Genomic DNA, 18847 nt, shown 5'->3' with positions numbered 1-18847 from the left:
ATCTATCACCAGTGTAATCCTTGAAAACAAAAAAAAAAAGAAATGTCATTCAAAATTAAAATCTTAAAAAAAGGTCCCTAGTTCTCAACAAAAAAAAAAAAGATTGCTCTGTGCTGTGCAACTGTATTTTAGAAAACCAATTTGGAGGAATCAGAAACTTTTCTTGTTGAAAAAAAAACGCTAAGAGATTGAATTTCCATTCTGATACTCAGAGGCGAATCTAGGTTCATTGTTAGAGTGGATAAGCTATCTCTATGGTTTTCAAATTTTAATTATTTATATTAAAATTTAATTAAATTTAATTTTTTTAGAATCTCCTAAAATATCAAATATATATTTATGGTCTAATAGTTATTACTTTATTTTGTGGTTGAGATGATTTCAATTCAAATTTCAACCACCATTTTGTGCATTTTAAATTCAATTTCTATCAAAATTTTCTAATTCAATCCTGCTGACGCTAAAAAATATGGACAATGTTTATTTTGTTATCCTTTCAAAAAGTAAAAAAAAATATATATTTGTCGTTAATAGCGTTTGGGTTCAGAAATTCAAATAACATTTGTGGTAGAACTTAATTTTTTTTCTAATACGATGTCATACATTAAATTTCTCTTATAAACTATAGAAGAAAAAACACCTACTCCCATGAACCGCGGAGTCCAATATGCTCTTTTTTTAAGAAAAGAAGCATCATCCTTTTCTTCCATCTAAATCGTTCAAAATCTATCACACGAGTTCAATTACATATGAATCGTTTCAATAAATTATATTGATATAAAAGAAAGAAATAATTGAAACCATGTGATGAATTTTGAACGATATGAAAGAAAAGGAGGGTGCTATTTTTCTTAAAAAGAGAAGCAGATTTGGATCCGTGAACTCTCCTTTTCTTCTATCTGAATCGCTCAAAATCCATTATACGAATTCAATTACATCTAAATTATTTCAATAGATTATATTGGTATAAAATAAATAAATAATTGAAATCGTCTCATAAATTTTGAACTATTTAGATGAAAAAAAATAAAGAAGAATACTTCATTTATTTATTTTTTTTCAAAAAGAGCATATTTGAATCCGTGAACCGCAATACCTGGTCTCAAAATTTTGTCCCTAACTTGTGGATTTATGCGGACCTTCATTTTTGTAACATTAAGGTCTTGGCCCCGTGACCCCTTGAATAGAATAAAAGCCCTTGCGTCTCTGAAAGGACAAGGAAGAAAAAATAGAAAATAAAAAGGGAAATTTAACAACCATATTAATGAGAAAATAAGTTGTTGCTTTGATCCGTCGATTTTGTTTGATTTCTATTTGCTTCGATCCGTCTTGCTCTTGATTGAAGAATTTATTCTATTGACTGTCGACTAATTTTGTTGCCCTTATTTATTGGGACGTTCAGGTTCAGGTAACTAAATTTTTATGTGCTTATAAATTTTAAGTTGCTATTCGTTAGTAGCAATTGCTTTTATAAGAAAATTTTAAGTGTTTTTGAAGTAAATTTGCAATTTCTAATGACATATTTAGCTAGTTAATATCATAGATTTTATATTTTATTTTGCAGTAGATGCATATAACATAACGAGTTCACAAGTGCTGGTAGTTTAGATTAATGAGTTGCTCGATCGTCCCTGTAAATGTGTAAAAGTAATATGGAAATTGTTCGTGGTTCATAATTGAAAATATTATTATTTAAAAATCAGGGACTCAAATGCTCCATTACTTCGTGCTTCTTCCAACATCTCTATCTTTAATTTCAAAGTTCAAACAAACAATTCAAATTTTGGAAATTTTATCTTTAGATGGTCCTCAATTTTCTGAAGAAAAAAAAAAGTGATTTTGTATCTATCTTAAAAAAAAAAATCTAAAAATAAAATATATTAATTTTATATGAGTCTCTAAATATTTTCATTTGTATGGGTAGATCGCTTCAACCTTTTATAATTTTATCCCTTCTATTTTCGAAAGGCCAGGAAAGGAAAAAGGACGATAGGGAAAATAAATAAGAGAAATTTGTCCTTGCTTTGAATCAAATTATCAATTGATATTGCTGTCGCTTATTTTCACGATTTCAATTATCATAACTAAGCTTCTTTATATTTGAAAATTTTAAATTGATATTTGTTCGTCGTTTTGTAGCAGCCTAAAAGCAGATTTTATTTTAAATTAGATACTTTCTTTTTGAAAGCAATGTTTGATCGTAAGAATCTGTCGTGCTTGCTATCAATCCCTTTCAGTTGAATTGATTTACTTGAGAATTGCTGCTCTAACTATATTTTAACCCATCTCCCGTACTTTCTTGGCTATGCGGAGAGCCTATCATAAAATATATATATATATATATATATATATATATATACATAGAGAGAGATGGGCTATGGTGCATTGCAATGCATGGCCACCCTTGTGCATTGAACTATAAATCACCGATTCAAAGTCTAAATGACCGATTCAAACCATTCATCTTGTTCTCCATATTAATATGTGCTTAAAGACCAAATTTTACATTTTTTGAAATTATTTTACTATTTATTAAGCCACTTTGAAATTCTGGAAATCTGAGTGAACAGTAAAAATTTTTGGACCACTAGATTGGCGATTTTCAAAATGACTTAATAAATAGTAAAAAAATTTCAAATTATCTAGTAATGTATGCATACAAATTGGAAGTACTATTTAATAAAAATTGGAAGTACTATTTAATAAATTGGAAGTACTATTATATATATATAAGACCCATTTTATAAATTATCTCGTAATGTATGCATACAAATTGGAAGTACTCGAATTTTGATATTAGAAATTAGTAGCTATGTAACATGCTTGTACATTTTTACCAAAATTGCTAGCTCGAAACAGAAGTGTGCATCTAAAAGAAAAAATGTATTCTGATTTTCGACAAGCGTATTTGAACCAGTGCAAACTCAAAACAGTACAAATAACTGATATATGACAACCGTCTAAAATTGATAATCTTAAAATGTTGGCAGTATTTCCTGCACACCTTGGTAATTATACACAGGAAAGAGTCTGGTGTTAGAATTAATAGTGTGCTCTTCCAAAAGCATAAATTTAACAACTAAAGAAAAATAAGCTTTTATACACTAATAAAGTAATAATATAACATCTCGTGTTCCTCAAAATTCCAATGAATACTAGTAAAACAAAAGTCCTGCATCGTAAAATGAACAAAGATATAAACACATCAGTTGACTACCAAATCATTCTTCTTCAGACTGGCACTTGAAACTACAAATGTAAATAAGGGGGAAGAAAAAAAAAAAGCTAGAGAAAAACAAAAAAGAAGCCTGCACACATAAATGCAAATTACAACAACAAAAGATCAAAGGATGTACAAATGCCACAGGAATCTAACAACACTTCTCATCTAGGACTGTTCCATGGAGGCGATGGTTTGTTGTATTGGAATGCTTGTGATGTGGGCCCATGGCTCAAATCGAGGCTATGTAGCTGCTCCATTAGCTGGGACCTACGCTCCTTAAAGAAATCAAGGCGGGAAGTGAGCTCCACAAGGGTTGAGGATGCCAATGAAGGCTGCTTTGGATGTTCAATTGCCTGGCAAACAAAATAAAAAATTACTAGGTAGCACATAGTTGCAATTAGGTTGCATGTTTAACACCCATTGAATCCCCAAAGGGTCATATAATAAATGTAGTACAGATCTTCACCTTTGTGCAGCCAAGGCAGGCATTTGTGTTTTAAAAGCTTGCAAAAGATATTCATTTATTGATTTAAAAATATGCTTCCTTGTTTTAGATTATTGTCATTTGGGTTTTTTATTAGGTCATAATTAATCATTTTCCACTTGATCTATACTGGCTAAACTTTGTAATTCCTAATTAAGGTTAAAAACTCTGATATAGCACAGAAGTTGGTACAAACATGTAATCGCCTACAAGTACAGGTATTCACCCATACTGCAACCTTCCTCTTGCCAGTACATTGTCTTGATATCAGCTTAAACAAACTAAAATAGAACTGCTTTCTCGAAAAGGAATGGACCACAAGGTGTATTACGTAGATACTTTGTCAAAGAATATTTAATTAAATTCTCAAAATAAAGTGCCTTTAGTGTAACAAAATTTATACATAAGCATGACAATTTTTTTCCAATTTTGTAAATATGAGTTCCATTACCTCACTCAATTTGGGAGTGTTACTGGAAACGGAATTATGATCGGCTAGGTTGCTTGTTGATGCCTCAAAGCCTCTTAGCTCACTCGAAGATGATGCATCCAAAGAATGCTTTCGAGATAGTGACTTAGAACTGGCATACGGTAGCACATGTTGCTTAATGCTTCTCCAATGAGCCGATGATGTGCTCTCCTACCATTATTTTGAAAAAAAAAAGGCTTTTTACTGGCATCAAGAATAAAATAGTTTTAACTTCTGCAACAAAAAGGAAACAGCAACTTTCAGTGGTTGAATAGCATATTCCATGGATTTGATGGTCTCTGCGCTTTGTGGCCATTTGTTCTGAGCCAACATATCAAATTAGAGCCCAAGTGTCAAAATCCAAATAGAAGTATAAAACTACTCAAGCAAAAAAAGTGTAGCGATCTCTGTCAAATTACAACAGTTATTCTGGAATGAGGCCTGACCAGCAATCAACCAATGTCACAGTTGGTACTTAGGTTATATTTTCTGGAGATGGGAAGAGAGTTTCAAATGACAAACCTCACTCCTTTGTTTACTTTTTTCATGGCTGCAGAAAGCAAGATTCATGTCAAAGCCTTGCTGGATAATACTCCTGCAACCAAATGAAAAAATATTAGTTGCTGATTTACAAGCTTAACATTACAAAGACTACAAAGACGAGCGAATACTTTTTGAGGGAACTATAATTGTAGTCCAATTGGATTGACAGTTTTCCAGACAAAGCAGGACTGCTATCAGCCTACAACAATCCTTCACGTTATCAATGGTGTTAATACGGTGTTTAAAGGGACTGGCTACTATTGGCCAAACCACCATGGGGATCTATGTGAATATACCCCAAGCCAGCAAATTTTCAGATTTATTTTGACACCGGCATAAGAACAAATGACATTAGCAGACAAATGGCATAAGAATAGATGATAGTACCAGATAACAATTTATACCAAAGTAGAGATAACTGGTAAAGAGTAATGTCTACTACCGAAATGTATTTGCAGTACCAGTACCAGCTGTTGGTACAATATCATATTTGTTTCTACTTACGGTTGTGAAAGATGGCTTGGAAGGTGCTGATATCGATCACTTGCATCCACCAAAGACCCATAAGGATGCTGCCGCTGTTGATTAAGTTGAAGGTGCAGCTCAGCAACCTTTTGTTTTAACCTTGCCACATCAGCCTCCGCAAGTGCTATCTCCTCCAGCTCTGCCCTGGTCTACAAAAATCAGATCAAAAAAAAATTACAAAGCATTCACGAGCTAAATAAATCTTATGTTACAGTAGCACCCAAGTTTATGTAGCTCCAACTAACAACTACAAAGCTTCAGATACTTGTGAATTTAACACCTAATCAGTTCAGTGTTATGGAAAAATCGCATTCCATTAGTATTGGAAAATTTACCCTAACTAGTTTTTCCTCAGCAGGACGAGAACAGGAAAAAAGCCAAGCACATTAAAAGTAGCAGTGCAAACGGAAAGCATACAGACTACAGAGTGAATTATGCTGAAACCGTATCCATATTCCATATTTCAGAGCGGATCCAGATCCAGATTGGGATGCAGGTATTAAACGGATGTCAAAATTCAAAACTATAATAATTTGGACACAGAATGAATAATTGAAGAATAAAAAATTTAATACTAATCAGTAGGGGAAGTTGACAGCTAACAAAATATGCAAGTATGAAAAGGCATTTTTTAATAAAAACAGAAATATAAAATTACAAAATTGATAACAAACCTGCATATATTATTTGATTTTCAGAGTCGATTTCAAGTACACAAAATATGAGTCTTTAAACAAAAAAAAAAAAGCAAAAAACCAGACTTTTAGATAAGTAAATAAAAATTTGAATAATCTGGATATCCACATCTTTTTGAAAAATTGACATAATAATTATCATTTCATATACAGAAATGGATAATATATTTACGGATAATTATGTGAACGCAGACGTGGTAAAGGCTTCCACATTCATCACAACAAGCTCCGAAGATAATAATAAGCTACAAAAATCAGTTAAAAGGCAGCTTGGCTATTTTTCCTAAGTCTAGACACTAGCATTGACAGGTGCTGCTATTTCCAATGACAAATTTCTCACAAGCAAATGCAAGGTCTTATTTGAGAAATAGACTGAGAAATCAGGTACGGTTTGCAAAAAGTATTCCAAATAATTTAAATCAATTAGTGCAGGGACTAGTAGATCAAAGAGTTGGTTCTCCCATACCTGACCTAATAGATCAAATAAAGCAGGTCAAGCCTAGGTCAGGCTTTACCTAGTAGAACCAGCGGGAATGGATTTAACTTAAACGAATTATTTATGGTCACCCAGATAAATCCCATTTGGAGAATAGGATTGTTCAATATTAAATAAAATAATTACCTTTGAATCCATAGCCCGTGCACTTGAGAACTGTCCAGACGACATACTTAACCCAACCTCAAGAGCAGCTCTAAGATCCCTCTCAGCTTGCAACTGCTCTTGCAGCCTAGAAACCTACAAGAGCAATCAAAAGGGTTAACACAGCTCAAAGAAAAGACCATACATATAAGATCTTATAACAACATTAATTTATATTGAAACAAAGTCTGACCAAATTGCTATCAAGAGCCAAATAAAATATATTAAGATTCATCAAAAAGTCTCCATTTAATAACCATAATTTGTAAGCTTGAGCATACAGTAAAAGAAAATAACTAGCAATCATGAAAATGTAAAAAAGAATGATCCAAACACAACCAACCAAGAAGCCCAACTTTCCAATAAATGACAAGAAAAAGGTTGATCCAAACACAACGAGCCAACTGACCCAACTCATTCAATATATATTCCGTTCCCAGCCTTCTACAGTCTCAAAAATCTAGTGTTGCTCATGAAGATTGAAAAAATGTACTTCCCAGACATAATCAACCACTGATTAAAAAACTCCTATCATTTTTAGGGGATTATTCCATTTGGGTATGTTATAGAACGTGGTCAACGAATTACACACTATGAAGTTTATATCAGCTTTAAGAGCAATTCCAAATTCTAAGCAGGTGGTTGGGTTCAACCAGCATGCATATTATCCAAATCAACAGAAACCATTCCTGCAAGTAAAAATAATGGAGGTATAAAACTAACGGGTAACGGGGATAAAGTAAAACTAACATACATCTTGTTCAAGTGCAAGACGACGCTCATGCAGAGCCTGCTTTCTTCTTTCAAGACTTGCCTGGAGGATTGCATTTCCCCTAGCCTGAAAACAGTTCCTTGTCAGTAAATATGTTTAAATAATTAATGGCTTGACAATATCTATTTAAGAAATGGTATAATGAATCAGTAACTTTTGTGTATATGCGTTGGTTAATGCTGAGTAACAACTATAGGTTTTTCTGGTGAAACTTTGTATGTAGGAACAAAAGAGTCACAGCATGCTGGATAGCAGATCACTGATTTAAGACTCAGGGTGGTACAGCTTAAGCAGTGTAATATATTAACGACAGTTTAATGACACAAGGACTCCTGTGCCAGCTGGTGCTGGTACATACTTTCCTGTATGTACTATCCCACAATATAAGCCTTACATGTCATCAATAAGACTTCAGAGAACCACTGAACTGTACCCAAACCAATTTGGAAATACATTGTTCCGAAAAAATAAAAAGAACAAGAACAGGAATAGTATAAGAAAACATCTATGAAGAATTAGAGAACCAAACAATAAAGAAACTTCAGTACAGAAACTGAAATCATCCAACACCAAAAAAAGTGAATTATATGGGTTCTTACAAATCAAAATTCAAATCAAAATCCACTCTTATCAATCATAACCAAATGGTAGTTGTGCTGGGCGCTTATTCTATAACGCAATGCTAGGATGCTAGTAAGTCTACTTTCAAACATACCTCTTTGGCAATTCTGATTTGAAGATCATTCTTCGTGATCTCGAGTCTTTGAATAGCAAGCCTGACAGCATTAGAGAATTAGTTTTAATTAAGGTAATTCCCATGGAATATTTAAGTTACTACAGGAAGCAAGGAGAGCACTTACTCTTCTTCTCCAGACGAGTCCACAGATTCTGACGATAAGTTCTTTCGAGCCTACAATTATCATGGAACTTAAAAAATGAGAACTGCTAAAGTTGGCACCCATTAATAGAGATAAAACTCTGGAAACAAGCTACCCAGAATACACAAGTGCCCAATAGTAAATTTCTTACATTGCTTCTACCCCAAAAGTTGTTGCGCTTCACTTGGCCATGTGATCCATTAGCCTTAATTGGCTGTTTATCAGTAGAAAATTCACCTCCATTAGAAGCAAAGGATATTCCAGGGTCCAATGAAGATAGTATCTCTCCCATTGACAAAGGAATTTCACTATTTGGTGTTGAATTAGATATACTCCTCTCAAGCGATGACTTCTCAACATTTATGGAACCATTTTCTTTCAATTGATCTGCTGTCCCTTTGTTTAACTCTATCTTTGCACTAGACGCATGGCCATCTTTAGGAGATTCTCTATCTGAGTCATCTCCATCAAAGACCTGTTTACCACAAAAACAAAACCAATTAAGATGAAAGATCCCAGTAAGCTGCCTTTCCGAGTCTATAGAACTGTTCTTTCTGGGTCTATGCAGGCTGAATCTAGTACTACACAAAGAACTATTAAATTGTACCCAATAACCTACCTTAGCTTGGCATAGAGTGATGTGGATACAAATGAAAGATGATGACACATCACAACCACAAAAAGGTGAGTAATGCACAACAGTTGATGACTGACATATGCGTGTATTTCATAGCAACAAATAGTATAAATATAAAAAATCGAGATTGACATATATATGAAAACTCCATTATTGCCAAAAATTGTTTTCTGCTCGTGTACTATGAAAGCAAAAGCCAAAGAACCACTAAATTAGTAAATAGTAACTAGCATACATTCTTGGTTAGTTAATATAGAAATCTGGATTCTGATTGAGAAATAATCAAAGCTTCAGATAAATAGAAATGAAGATTCAGATTGACAAAGAAACGAAGCCTCAAATACATACTGCATTTAGAGTAATGAGATTAGGGTTAGTTAAACTAACATAAATATTTTTCATGTTACTTGAAAGTTGCAGTACTGCAAATCAGAGATATCGTACTGCAACTTCAATTGTCACCTATAAAACAGCCTTGTACCAGTTTGAAATGACGAATTGAGCATTCAAAGTATCTAAAAAGTTGAACCAGCTGACCTTATAGTCATATAGGTCACTGCCAGCATAACCACTACTTTCACTAAGCTTTCCGCTAAGAACACGCTCGGCATCATCCTCATCCATCTCCTCATCAGCATCATTTTCTGCATCATGATAACCATTGCCTTTTGCATCAGTAGCCTCATCATCAACTGATTCCTCACTGGCACTTTCTTCAGCGTGAGAATCAGGAGAAGGAGAGCATCTGAGTAGGTTCTCATCCTATATATCAACAAAAATAAAAGGTCAAGTCAGAGTGTTGAATGTATCTAGTTAGTTCTCTAATACCAATATGACCCAGATCTCATCTCACTATTAACACTTCAGAAATGCCACAAATCATAAACATCCAACTCGAAGCTAACTCGTAGAGAACTTTGAAAACTATGTTAAAACATTTAATAAGCACAAACAAGATAATCAAATGCGTGAATCAAACAAATATAGGACACAGTTGCAACTTGATAGCGCTGACAAGAAACCCACAGGACACCGCTATAACCTCAATGTTTTAATGCTTGGACAGCTGGGAAACACCAACAAATTACAACCATAGATTTAAGTATAAAACCAGACAAATTCAATACCAGCAGAAATGGCAAGCACTGCCCAGAATGGTCTGATGCACTTAATTGTATCGATTTATGCACTTCATTTTTCTCTTGGTTTGCAGTGCTAAATAGTACAGAGGAGGTAACTAAAGGTGCAATGAATTGAATCTTTATTAAACAAGATGGAAATGAACTAAATCAAAATTGGCTTATGAAGTTTAATTGAGCAACAAATGGTTAACTGAGGAAGATGGTATTTAAAGCAATACTTAATCCCAGCTCCTTTTAATAGGATCTAGTATTTTGAGGAAAATGGTACCATATTGGTATAGTACCCTGTCACTTAAGCCCCGTAATAGTGTGCCCCACAAAAACTCAGAATACTAACCAAAATGCAATCTTGGTAGTACAATAACAGAGTATTGTATCCACTAAAAGTACAATTGAGAGTCACCACAAAAAGAAGGTTTCTCGGGGAACATACATCAAAAACATTCTCGTACTCCTCCAACAGAGTAGTGATGATAGCCTGGGCATTGTTAGCTGCATTTGCAGCAGCAAGAAGCTGAGCTGATCCATCGCCACTCGCATCAAACTCATCCTCCATCTCACATTCACCAGCAAGAAGTGGACGTAGCAAGAGAGGCGCCATACATGCAGCAACTGCTGAAGGGGTCATTCGGTTTTCGGCCGTGTGGGATGAGACTGTGTGCATCATTCTCAACACCCTAATTGTAACGATATAAAAGATAAAGGATGTGGATAACTTACATCAACAACAAGAGTTTCTATATTTGGATAGAGTGCTTTGATCATGATCAGAACTTTCACATTAACATTGGTGCACACAGTGCTCTTTTTTTCCTCCTCTTTGCTTAATTTTGTATTTTGGACTCTAATCAATAGAAATAGCTTATTTAAGATGGATAATAAGGGGTTATTAACTTAATCTTCTAAGGTTAAGTACTAGTAAAAGGAAAATTGAACATGAAACACATGATCAGACTAATGGAGAAAAAGAACCCTTACCTCTGAAGCAGCCGCCTATTAGGCTCAGGAAATGTCTCTGAAATAGCAGATCGCATGGCACTAATGCGAGCTTCCCTATTTTCAAGTCCTGAGCAAATAAAGAAGAGAATAGAAGATTGTGAATCCAAAATCTATCAAGAAAGAAATGACTAAACTGATTATGATACCAAATAATATATTATAAAAAAATCGAATTCGCTTACTGTAAGCTTCTAGTAATGCAGTACAACAGGATGCAGGGACAGGTGACGATGGTAGCTCCCTCAGCACATGCTATACGTGTTATCACATATTCTGTTAATCAAAATAAAAACCAACAAAGGTTGAAGAGAAAAGAAGATTAAAAAGAAGAACAAGAGATGTTACCTTCACACAATCACCAACAACATGAGAATCTTCTTCTGGTGCGAATTCATTCCTCCCTGGCACAATACAAGAGCACAAACGAGTTGAATTAAGCAGCAACAGGCAACAAGTACTAGGTTGTTGATAAGATAGAGCAAACCAATAAGGCAATAACAGGTTGGGCAATTCTCTGGCTCCTTTTTGGTTATATTTTTTTGTCTTGAGAATTACTGATCAAAATTTATGCTAAATTTAATGTTACATGATATAAATGAAGGCGACATAAGTTCCTCCGTAGAATGTTGCCTTTATGAAAACCTTTGGTCAATAGCATTTAAAAGCTACAAGCATTAACCACATGTAAAAATCACGGTTCTCAAACTTAGGATTGAAATCAGAATCATCATGTAGTCTGTGGAATCAGAACCGCGTAACTCAGTAGGCGACGAATGACTCACATTAGAAACTCGGACCTTTCATAAATATTTTTGTGGTTAAAAAAAACTATGAAAAATACATATTTGTTGAGGATTATGTTATGACAAAAGATTGCACTCATATAATCTACGAATATAATTCAATACAAGCGTACTAAAATAAACAAATGCCTGATAGATATAATTGAAAGTTAAAAAACAAACAAAAATAACATATTATATATTAAATGCAAAGACATAATTTAGAGTAATACACAAATTAATGATTAAATCATAAGAACATTGTTTCACATTATTTCTTTTATGGTCAGCAGACTTGGAAATTAAGACCTATAACACATTTCAGCTGGCTTATCGATTTCAAAATTTTAAGTCAAATAAAAACTTCCAAGAAAATATCAACTAAATATTCTCTCCATAATTTGTAGGTCAAGGTGAATACATTACTGTTTGACCCAGCACATATTAGACAGCATGTAGTTTCACCCATGATACAAATGAGGCAAATAACAAGAGTAACAGAGGTAAAATATACCAAGAAAAAATGCAATTTGTCATCATAGGAATTTCAAGATAAGCTAAGCTGGACCGATGCTGGTTCATTGTGACCCAATTGATAGTATTTTCTTAGAAGACGTTACTAGGCATCAGGTCTATTAAACAGAACAGAAGAAGTTCAATTCAGGCCCCATCTCTCTCCTGATCCTTTCTTCTTCCTCCTCACAAACCAAAGCTCAAAATCCCTAATTCCGCCCTTATCAAAATGTTATCGACTGGCTATGTCTATTTCCTTCCCAAACTATAGTGGAACTTCTTCAATTTGGCCAATGCCTTAGCAGTAGGGGTGTAAACGGTCAGATACGGATCGGATAGTGGTCTTACCGTATCTATATCCGTTATAATTTTTCGGATACGGATACGGATACTGATAGTCTCGGATACAGATACGGATCGGATATTAAATGTCACGGGGATCGGACGGATACGGATATTTTTCATAATTAGCTTGTTAGTTACAAAACATCTATTATATTATTAAAATATTAGTCACTAATTATGTCATAGTGTTATATTGTTCATCAAAATATATATCTATATGCAATTTAATAAATTATTTGTACAATATGTAATTTAATAAATCAATTTAAGAACATATATCACATTTGTTGTGGTTTAAAAGTGTAAACGGTCGGATACGGATAGTTAAAAGTCTTACCATATCCGTTATAATTTTTCGGATACGGAAACAGATAGTCTCGGATACGGATACAGATCGGATAATTTAAGTACTTTTCCGGGTTCAGATTCGGATTCGGACGAAATCGGATATTATCCAATCCGTTTACACCCCTACTTAGCAGAATAGGTTAATTCAACTGAGATTCATAGTGAGATTCATAGTGGAAAGCAGGGGCGGAGACTGACTTTCAAACTATTGGGGTCAAACGTGAATGGGAGTCAATCATATATAATCTTCATGCTGAGAACGTGGGTCAATTTTACAGTATTCGTGACATTTTACTCTAAATTAATAGAAAATCATATATAAATACAAAAAAGTGGGGGTCAATTGGCCCTCATTCATTCAATCTACATCTGCCCTTGATGGAAATCACTCAAGCGAGTAAATTGGGTGAGGATCGACTCGCCAGCCGGTTCGGTCTAACTCATCCAATCAAACTCGGGATCAGCCGAGCTTTTTAACCATGGATAAAATCTGGTCAGTACCATTACATTAACAGATGCATTAAAAGCAATTTGAAATACAAACCTTGCTCATACTCCTGTACTCTTCGATCGACTTCTTCAACATCAGCTGCTTGACGCAATATCCCTTCCACCTTTGTTCCTGTTACACAACATAAACAACGAACAAATGAAATTCACCACTCACAGAAATTCTAGGACAATCTAGGGGATGAAAAGCCAGACTCTATGATGTTGTTCTTGCTCAGCACCTACCATACTTCTCCAAGAACCTCAAAGCTTTCTCTAGGAAAGAAGGACTGCCATCTATATCTTCTAGAGCGAGCAGGATTGGTCGGCCAACAACTAGCGACTTGATTGGTCTCTTGTCTCTCCCTGTAATGACAAAATATACACCTGACTTGAATTCCAGAAAGTAACTTCACAACAAGCAAGCAACCTTAATCAATACCCCAAGCAATTGGTTCTCCTGCAATTCCTTCCTAAAATTGTAAAAAAGGCTATACATTTCCACCAAATTATATAATAGATCATGTTCTATTTATTTTATCAATCTCAAGACAATGAAGTCCACAAAATTTAGATTATGGAGAGGTTCAACAGGCAAACATGGAACATAAATTAAATTCGTTAGTGAACACTCTGTCCCTGGTATCAACTCAGCAATGGAAAAGACCAGCTTGAGCCAATAATAATATCACTGTGACAGTAACAAACAGCAGCACAAAATCGTACTAGATCTCTTAAAGCAGTACAGGCACAGTTTTGACAGTTCAAGAATTTTTACAGTGAGATTTGAACATGACTAAACACTCAAGGATAAGCACAAATTGAGCCAGAGTATGACTCGATCAGCATAAATGTCATGGACCAACATTCTGATAAGTCCATACAAGCGGCAGCCTCGACAAGCCCACAGTTTCTCTAGCCTTGCCATATTCTTTTGCACAAAATTGAACGTATCAGAATAGAAGGGACATACACTGTGGGATAGGCCCTTCATAAGAATCAGTATTGTCATTGCGAAAAATTCCGTTATGTCCCATCACAAGAGCAGCATTTGGAGCTTGCGCAAGAGCCTGCTCCAATGCAGCTTTCCATTCATATAGATCCTCTGATGTCTCTGCCTACATCATATATAAGCAAGTTATAACACAACATACACCAAAAGGCCTTCTTATTTGCTCCAGCAGAAGTAAGTATTTTCTTAAAACTCTTCTTAGAAGAAAGGATAAAGGGGAACAGATTGCCAATTTGAATCAAATTTTATATTACCAGTTAATGTGTATTCCACTAATGAGTTGACAAATTACTATAAATAGACAACTCTGTAATATACTCCAGAAATACTTGAAACATAAAAAATGGATAGTGTAAAGGAAAACTACAGAAACTTTTCCAGGCCAGAAAAATTTTAAACGCAAAACTATATCATGGGTGATACAAATCTGGCAACAATAACAAATTACCTTGAGGGTAAAGGCACGTCCATCACGTCCATCTGGGAATAGAACAGTCAACAACTTCTTATCTTCTCTAACCACCACACTGCATTCCAGAATATGCATTAATTAAAGCATGTTAATTCTCGTAAGATTAAGAAATGTAAGAACTAACAATATGTAATCATTCAGAGATGTCATACGTACCTTCCGGAATTATTCAAGTCAATGCCCCCGAGTGTAAGGTTCACCTCACCACCCCGTTGTGGTAATGAGCTCTATAAAAGAAAATTTGTAAATACACCTATTATTTTTGCAAATATAACTTTGGAAGAAATGGTTTTGAGGGTGGATGGTGGGGTGTAGAAAAACAGGGAAGAAAAGAGTACAGATGGGTTGTATTCAATGTAACTTGCGGGCATCACTGTAGCATAACCATAACTAAAAACTAATGCAAAGAATAAATGGAAAATACAGGATAATCACATGGCATGACATGTATGTATTTGGGTTTTTTAATTCAAAATGTATGAGAGCCTGCTTCAATTTTTGACCAACATGACTTTCAATGCACAAGGACGAGGGTCCAATTACTAGACAACGACAACGAATGTATGTTATTAGGTTATTATTAGATTATGCAGGATATTCTGTTTTGTTTTGACCTTTATTTTCAGGGAAGGGATATAATGACAACCAACTTATTTTGGCAACAATGTTAAATCCATTGAAATAAAAAAATAAAAAAATAAAAATTATAGATGTATTGTTTATCATTTAGATAGACTGTGTATCAAATTCAGTGCCATTTGAGAATTGTTTAGTCAAAGCAAAAGCCAATGAAATTAAACCGTTAATTTTTCCAATTGCTTGATGGATGACAACTGTAATATAAAATTGCGGCAAATTTGACACTCTGTCTAAATTATAAAAAACATAAATGCAAGTTTTTTTTTAATTCAATAATCCTTGTGCATATTGTAATGGTTTACAAGTTGATATAGCCTATCATTACTTTGAATACCTAATGCTTGTTAAACTTTGACATCAATTGATGTGTAAAACCCAGTCTAAAGTCTCAACAGAATGGAAGGGAGCATGAATGGGACTTGGAGAGTGCTTTTGAGATCAGACCATGTTATGGCAACAGATATAAGTACTTTGGATCAAACAGTTAACTGCCAAACCAGCAATAGCAAAAGGAAAGGTTCTAACAGGATCACTTTTGAAGAAGACAAGAGAAGTTCGTGTAAGGATAAACCAACGCTTCTTCCATGATTTCCATCCGATTCCTGAAACAGAAAAAAGAAGCCATGATTATGGGATTTACATCCAACTCTTAACTTTTCCACACAACATATCCATTGAACAATTTAGAAAGGTAGAAGCCAAATTTATGTAACCTTTGGACGATATGAAGAGGTGTCCGCTCTTGAAAACCTGTTAAAATAAACATGGTTAAAACAAGGAACAAAGCATATGCGACTTCCTATTTATTCTAGAACATCATTTCAGATCTTTAAAATCCTGGTGATTGCTTTTACTGCCTGCATAAATGTACTCTTTATTGAACCTAAAGACAGTAATTTAACTAAATGACAGTGGTGGCTATCAAACATAGTAAGGATTGCGTAATAGTATTAAACCCTGAACGTACTTTTGAATTTAAGATCAAAATTAAGTTAAGTTACGATGAATCAACATTTCAGGTTAACACCGGTTAAACCTAAACTAAATGCCATGGCCAATTAATTTTAAAAAAATGGTATTCTAGATCATTTTGACCAAGAAAACTACCACTAAGATCATTTTTAAGTTAAATATTAGAATATCTAAACATGTTAGAATTCTCAATTAATTAACCTGCAATTATCAATCATCTTTTCACTTCTGAAAAAGAGTTTTGCTTGTAATTTTTGAAAAATTGAGATACTTTACTTGACCAAATTGAAAAAGAAGCACAGTTGGCCAACAAATATTTTGGTAGTTGTATGTTAAGTTAATAGGCCAGGGTCCAAAACAGATCACCAAACAATCTACATTTTCATTTTTTGCCTTTGTTTAATCTAATTGAATTTGTATATAATATTCTAAAAACCCTAGAGACCTAGTCAACCAACCTAACAACGCTGCTACCTGCTTAGTCATTTGTTTGATGGGACTATTTTATTATCTAAGACAATAATTAATATCTCAGTCAATAAAACCGCCATTTATACCTCTCTTTTTTTTTAAAAAAAAGAATTCTAAGACAACTGACTTGAACGCTTCAAAGTTTTTTTACTGATTCGGAGACATAACATCCATAGAACCTCCATTAGCATGTCGCCTAAATTAAACCCTAATACAGACAGCAGCGCAGATTTCTCTATATGAAAAGTAAAAAGTAAATCGCAATGACCTTAAAAACATTTTAAATATGTGGCAATGGTAGTTCACTTTCATGTTCAAAATATTAACAAAATATCTCAGCAGCATGACAATTTTAAAGGACCTAATAGCATGCACCATCTCATGCCGATTTAACAAGTGCCACCTAACAGACATTTGGGTGAATGTCCATACAGTTACAGCGAGCTACTTTTCAAATAGCTTCATTTTTACTTTCAAACAGGACCACTCACAGATGAAACCGTATATATAAACAACCGAATAATCCCAAAAATTTAAAAACTTGCATGTGTGCTATAAATTAGATAACACCAAATGAACTGTGATCTATACAGACTAAAAGTTGTCTGAGAGGTTTTAAGCAACTACAATCAAAGCCAATATGAACTTAGAAGATTTCTGAGTTGTACTCAGTACTTCAATTCACTTGCACTTGTCGGCACTCGCTGGTAACCAAATGGGTCAGCACTTGCTGGCAACCAATTGGCCCGATTAAGTTAAACATTCTGTCCTAATTAATAAAGAAAAATCCACCAAACTTTATGACGCATCTAATTACATCTCTACAAACCTAATAAATGCAATTTGTCCCATACATTGTTAGAACAAATTATTCTGCAATAACTGTAGTAAATGTAAACAATGTCTATCATGTTATCGTGTGGAGAAAAGCAAAACATACTGTAGTAGCTGATATCGCACGTGACCGCTCAAACTGCGGCCCAACAGAGGGAACCGAAGACATGCCTTGAGATCAGATCAGCCGCCACAAAACAAAACCTCCATCTCCAACAAGTGCGAACAAAACCAAAATATCTAAAAAATCGTGGTGGTGTCAAAATGCACTCAATCGAAGCGAAAAAAAGAAGCAAACTTGAGCTGGACAAGCATACACGGATCGAACCACTTTCGATCTGGCTAGCGTGCGGCTGAAGGATTAGGTTAGGGTTTTTTAATTGTGAGTGAGAGAGAGAGAGAGGGAAGAGAAAGGTGAGTGGGGATTGGGAGGGGAGGGGACGGGTGCTGGGAGAAAGAGACACGGATCTTTCTCTCTCCTCCAGCTACGGAGTGGGTGCCTTTTAGTGTTGTTTTCTAGTTCGCTTGTGAACTGCTTCCTCCAAAAGCCTTCTCTCTCTCTCTCTCTAGTTGTGAGTGAGTGAGAGAGGTTGGGGAAAATGTGGGGGATGGATTAGGTGGGTCGGTAAAAAATAGAAATCGAATGAGAAGAGAAATATAGGAAAAAGTAAGAGCAGTATTTTCGCTCCCATTGAATTGTGGGAGGGTGGGTACTGGTTTGTGTTTTTCACCAACTGCGGAGAGAGAAAGTGTAAGTGGGAGCATGGGTTAACTTGGAATTCGTATCCTCTGCATTACCTCAAATTTTGAGTTAACTCAGAATGAATCTAGACTGTCCGATCTGTATTGACACGAGTTTTACAGCTGAGATGCATTAATTCAAAGTTTGAGTTAATGCAGAGGATACGGATTCGTTAACTTGCGGGAGAAAAAATTAAAAACAACTGGTATAACGGGGACCAG

General features: G+C 34.7%; 1 protein-coding gene across 1 annotated transcript; it reads right to left on the bottom strand.

The window, feature by feature from the left end:
- Positions 1–3082: 3082 nt before the first annotated feature.
- Positions 3083–18508, bottom strand: LOC144565050 (rho GTPase-activating protein 7-like). The gene is made up of 22 exons (XM_078314679.1): positions 17991–18508; positions 16321–16357; positions 16133–16209; positions 15125–15195; positions 14945–15023; positions 14458–14602; positions 13731–13850; positions 13540–13617; positions 11353–11408; positions 11190–11259; positions 10987–11074; positions 10442–10685; positions 9404–9628; positions 8381–8704; positions 8212–8261; positions 8067–8127; positions 7334–7417; positions 6562–6675; positions 5224–5393; positions 4699–4771; positions 4159–4347; positions 3083–3576 (listed from the first exon to the last, which is right to left on the bottom strand). Exons 1-22 carry the CDS (start codon positions 18051–18053, stop codon positions 3385–3387), a joined length of 2610 nt encoding a protein of 869 aa, XP_078170805.1. The 5' UTR covers positions 18054–18508; the 3' UTR covers positions 3083–3384.
- Between the last annotated feature and the right edge of the window lie 339 nt (positions 18509–18847).

Source organism: Carex rostrata, chromosome 14 (assembly GCF_964058835.1).
Source record: "Carex rostrata chromosome 14, lpCarRost1.2, whole genome shotgun sequence".
NCBI classification, from domain to species: Eukaryota; Viridiplantae; Streptophyta; class Magnoliopsida; order Poales; family Cyperaceae; genus Carex; species Carex rostrata.
This window is presented reverse-complemented; position numbering and strand designations above follow the sequence as displayed.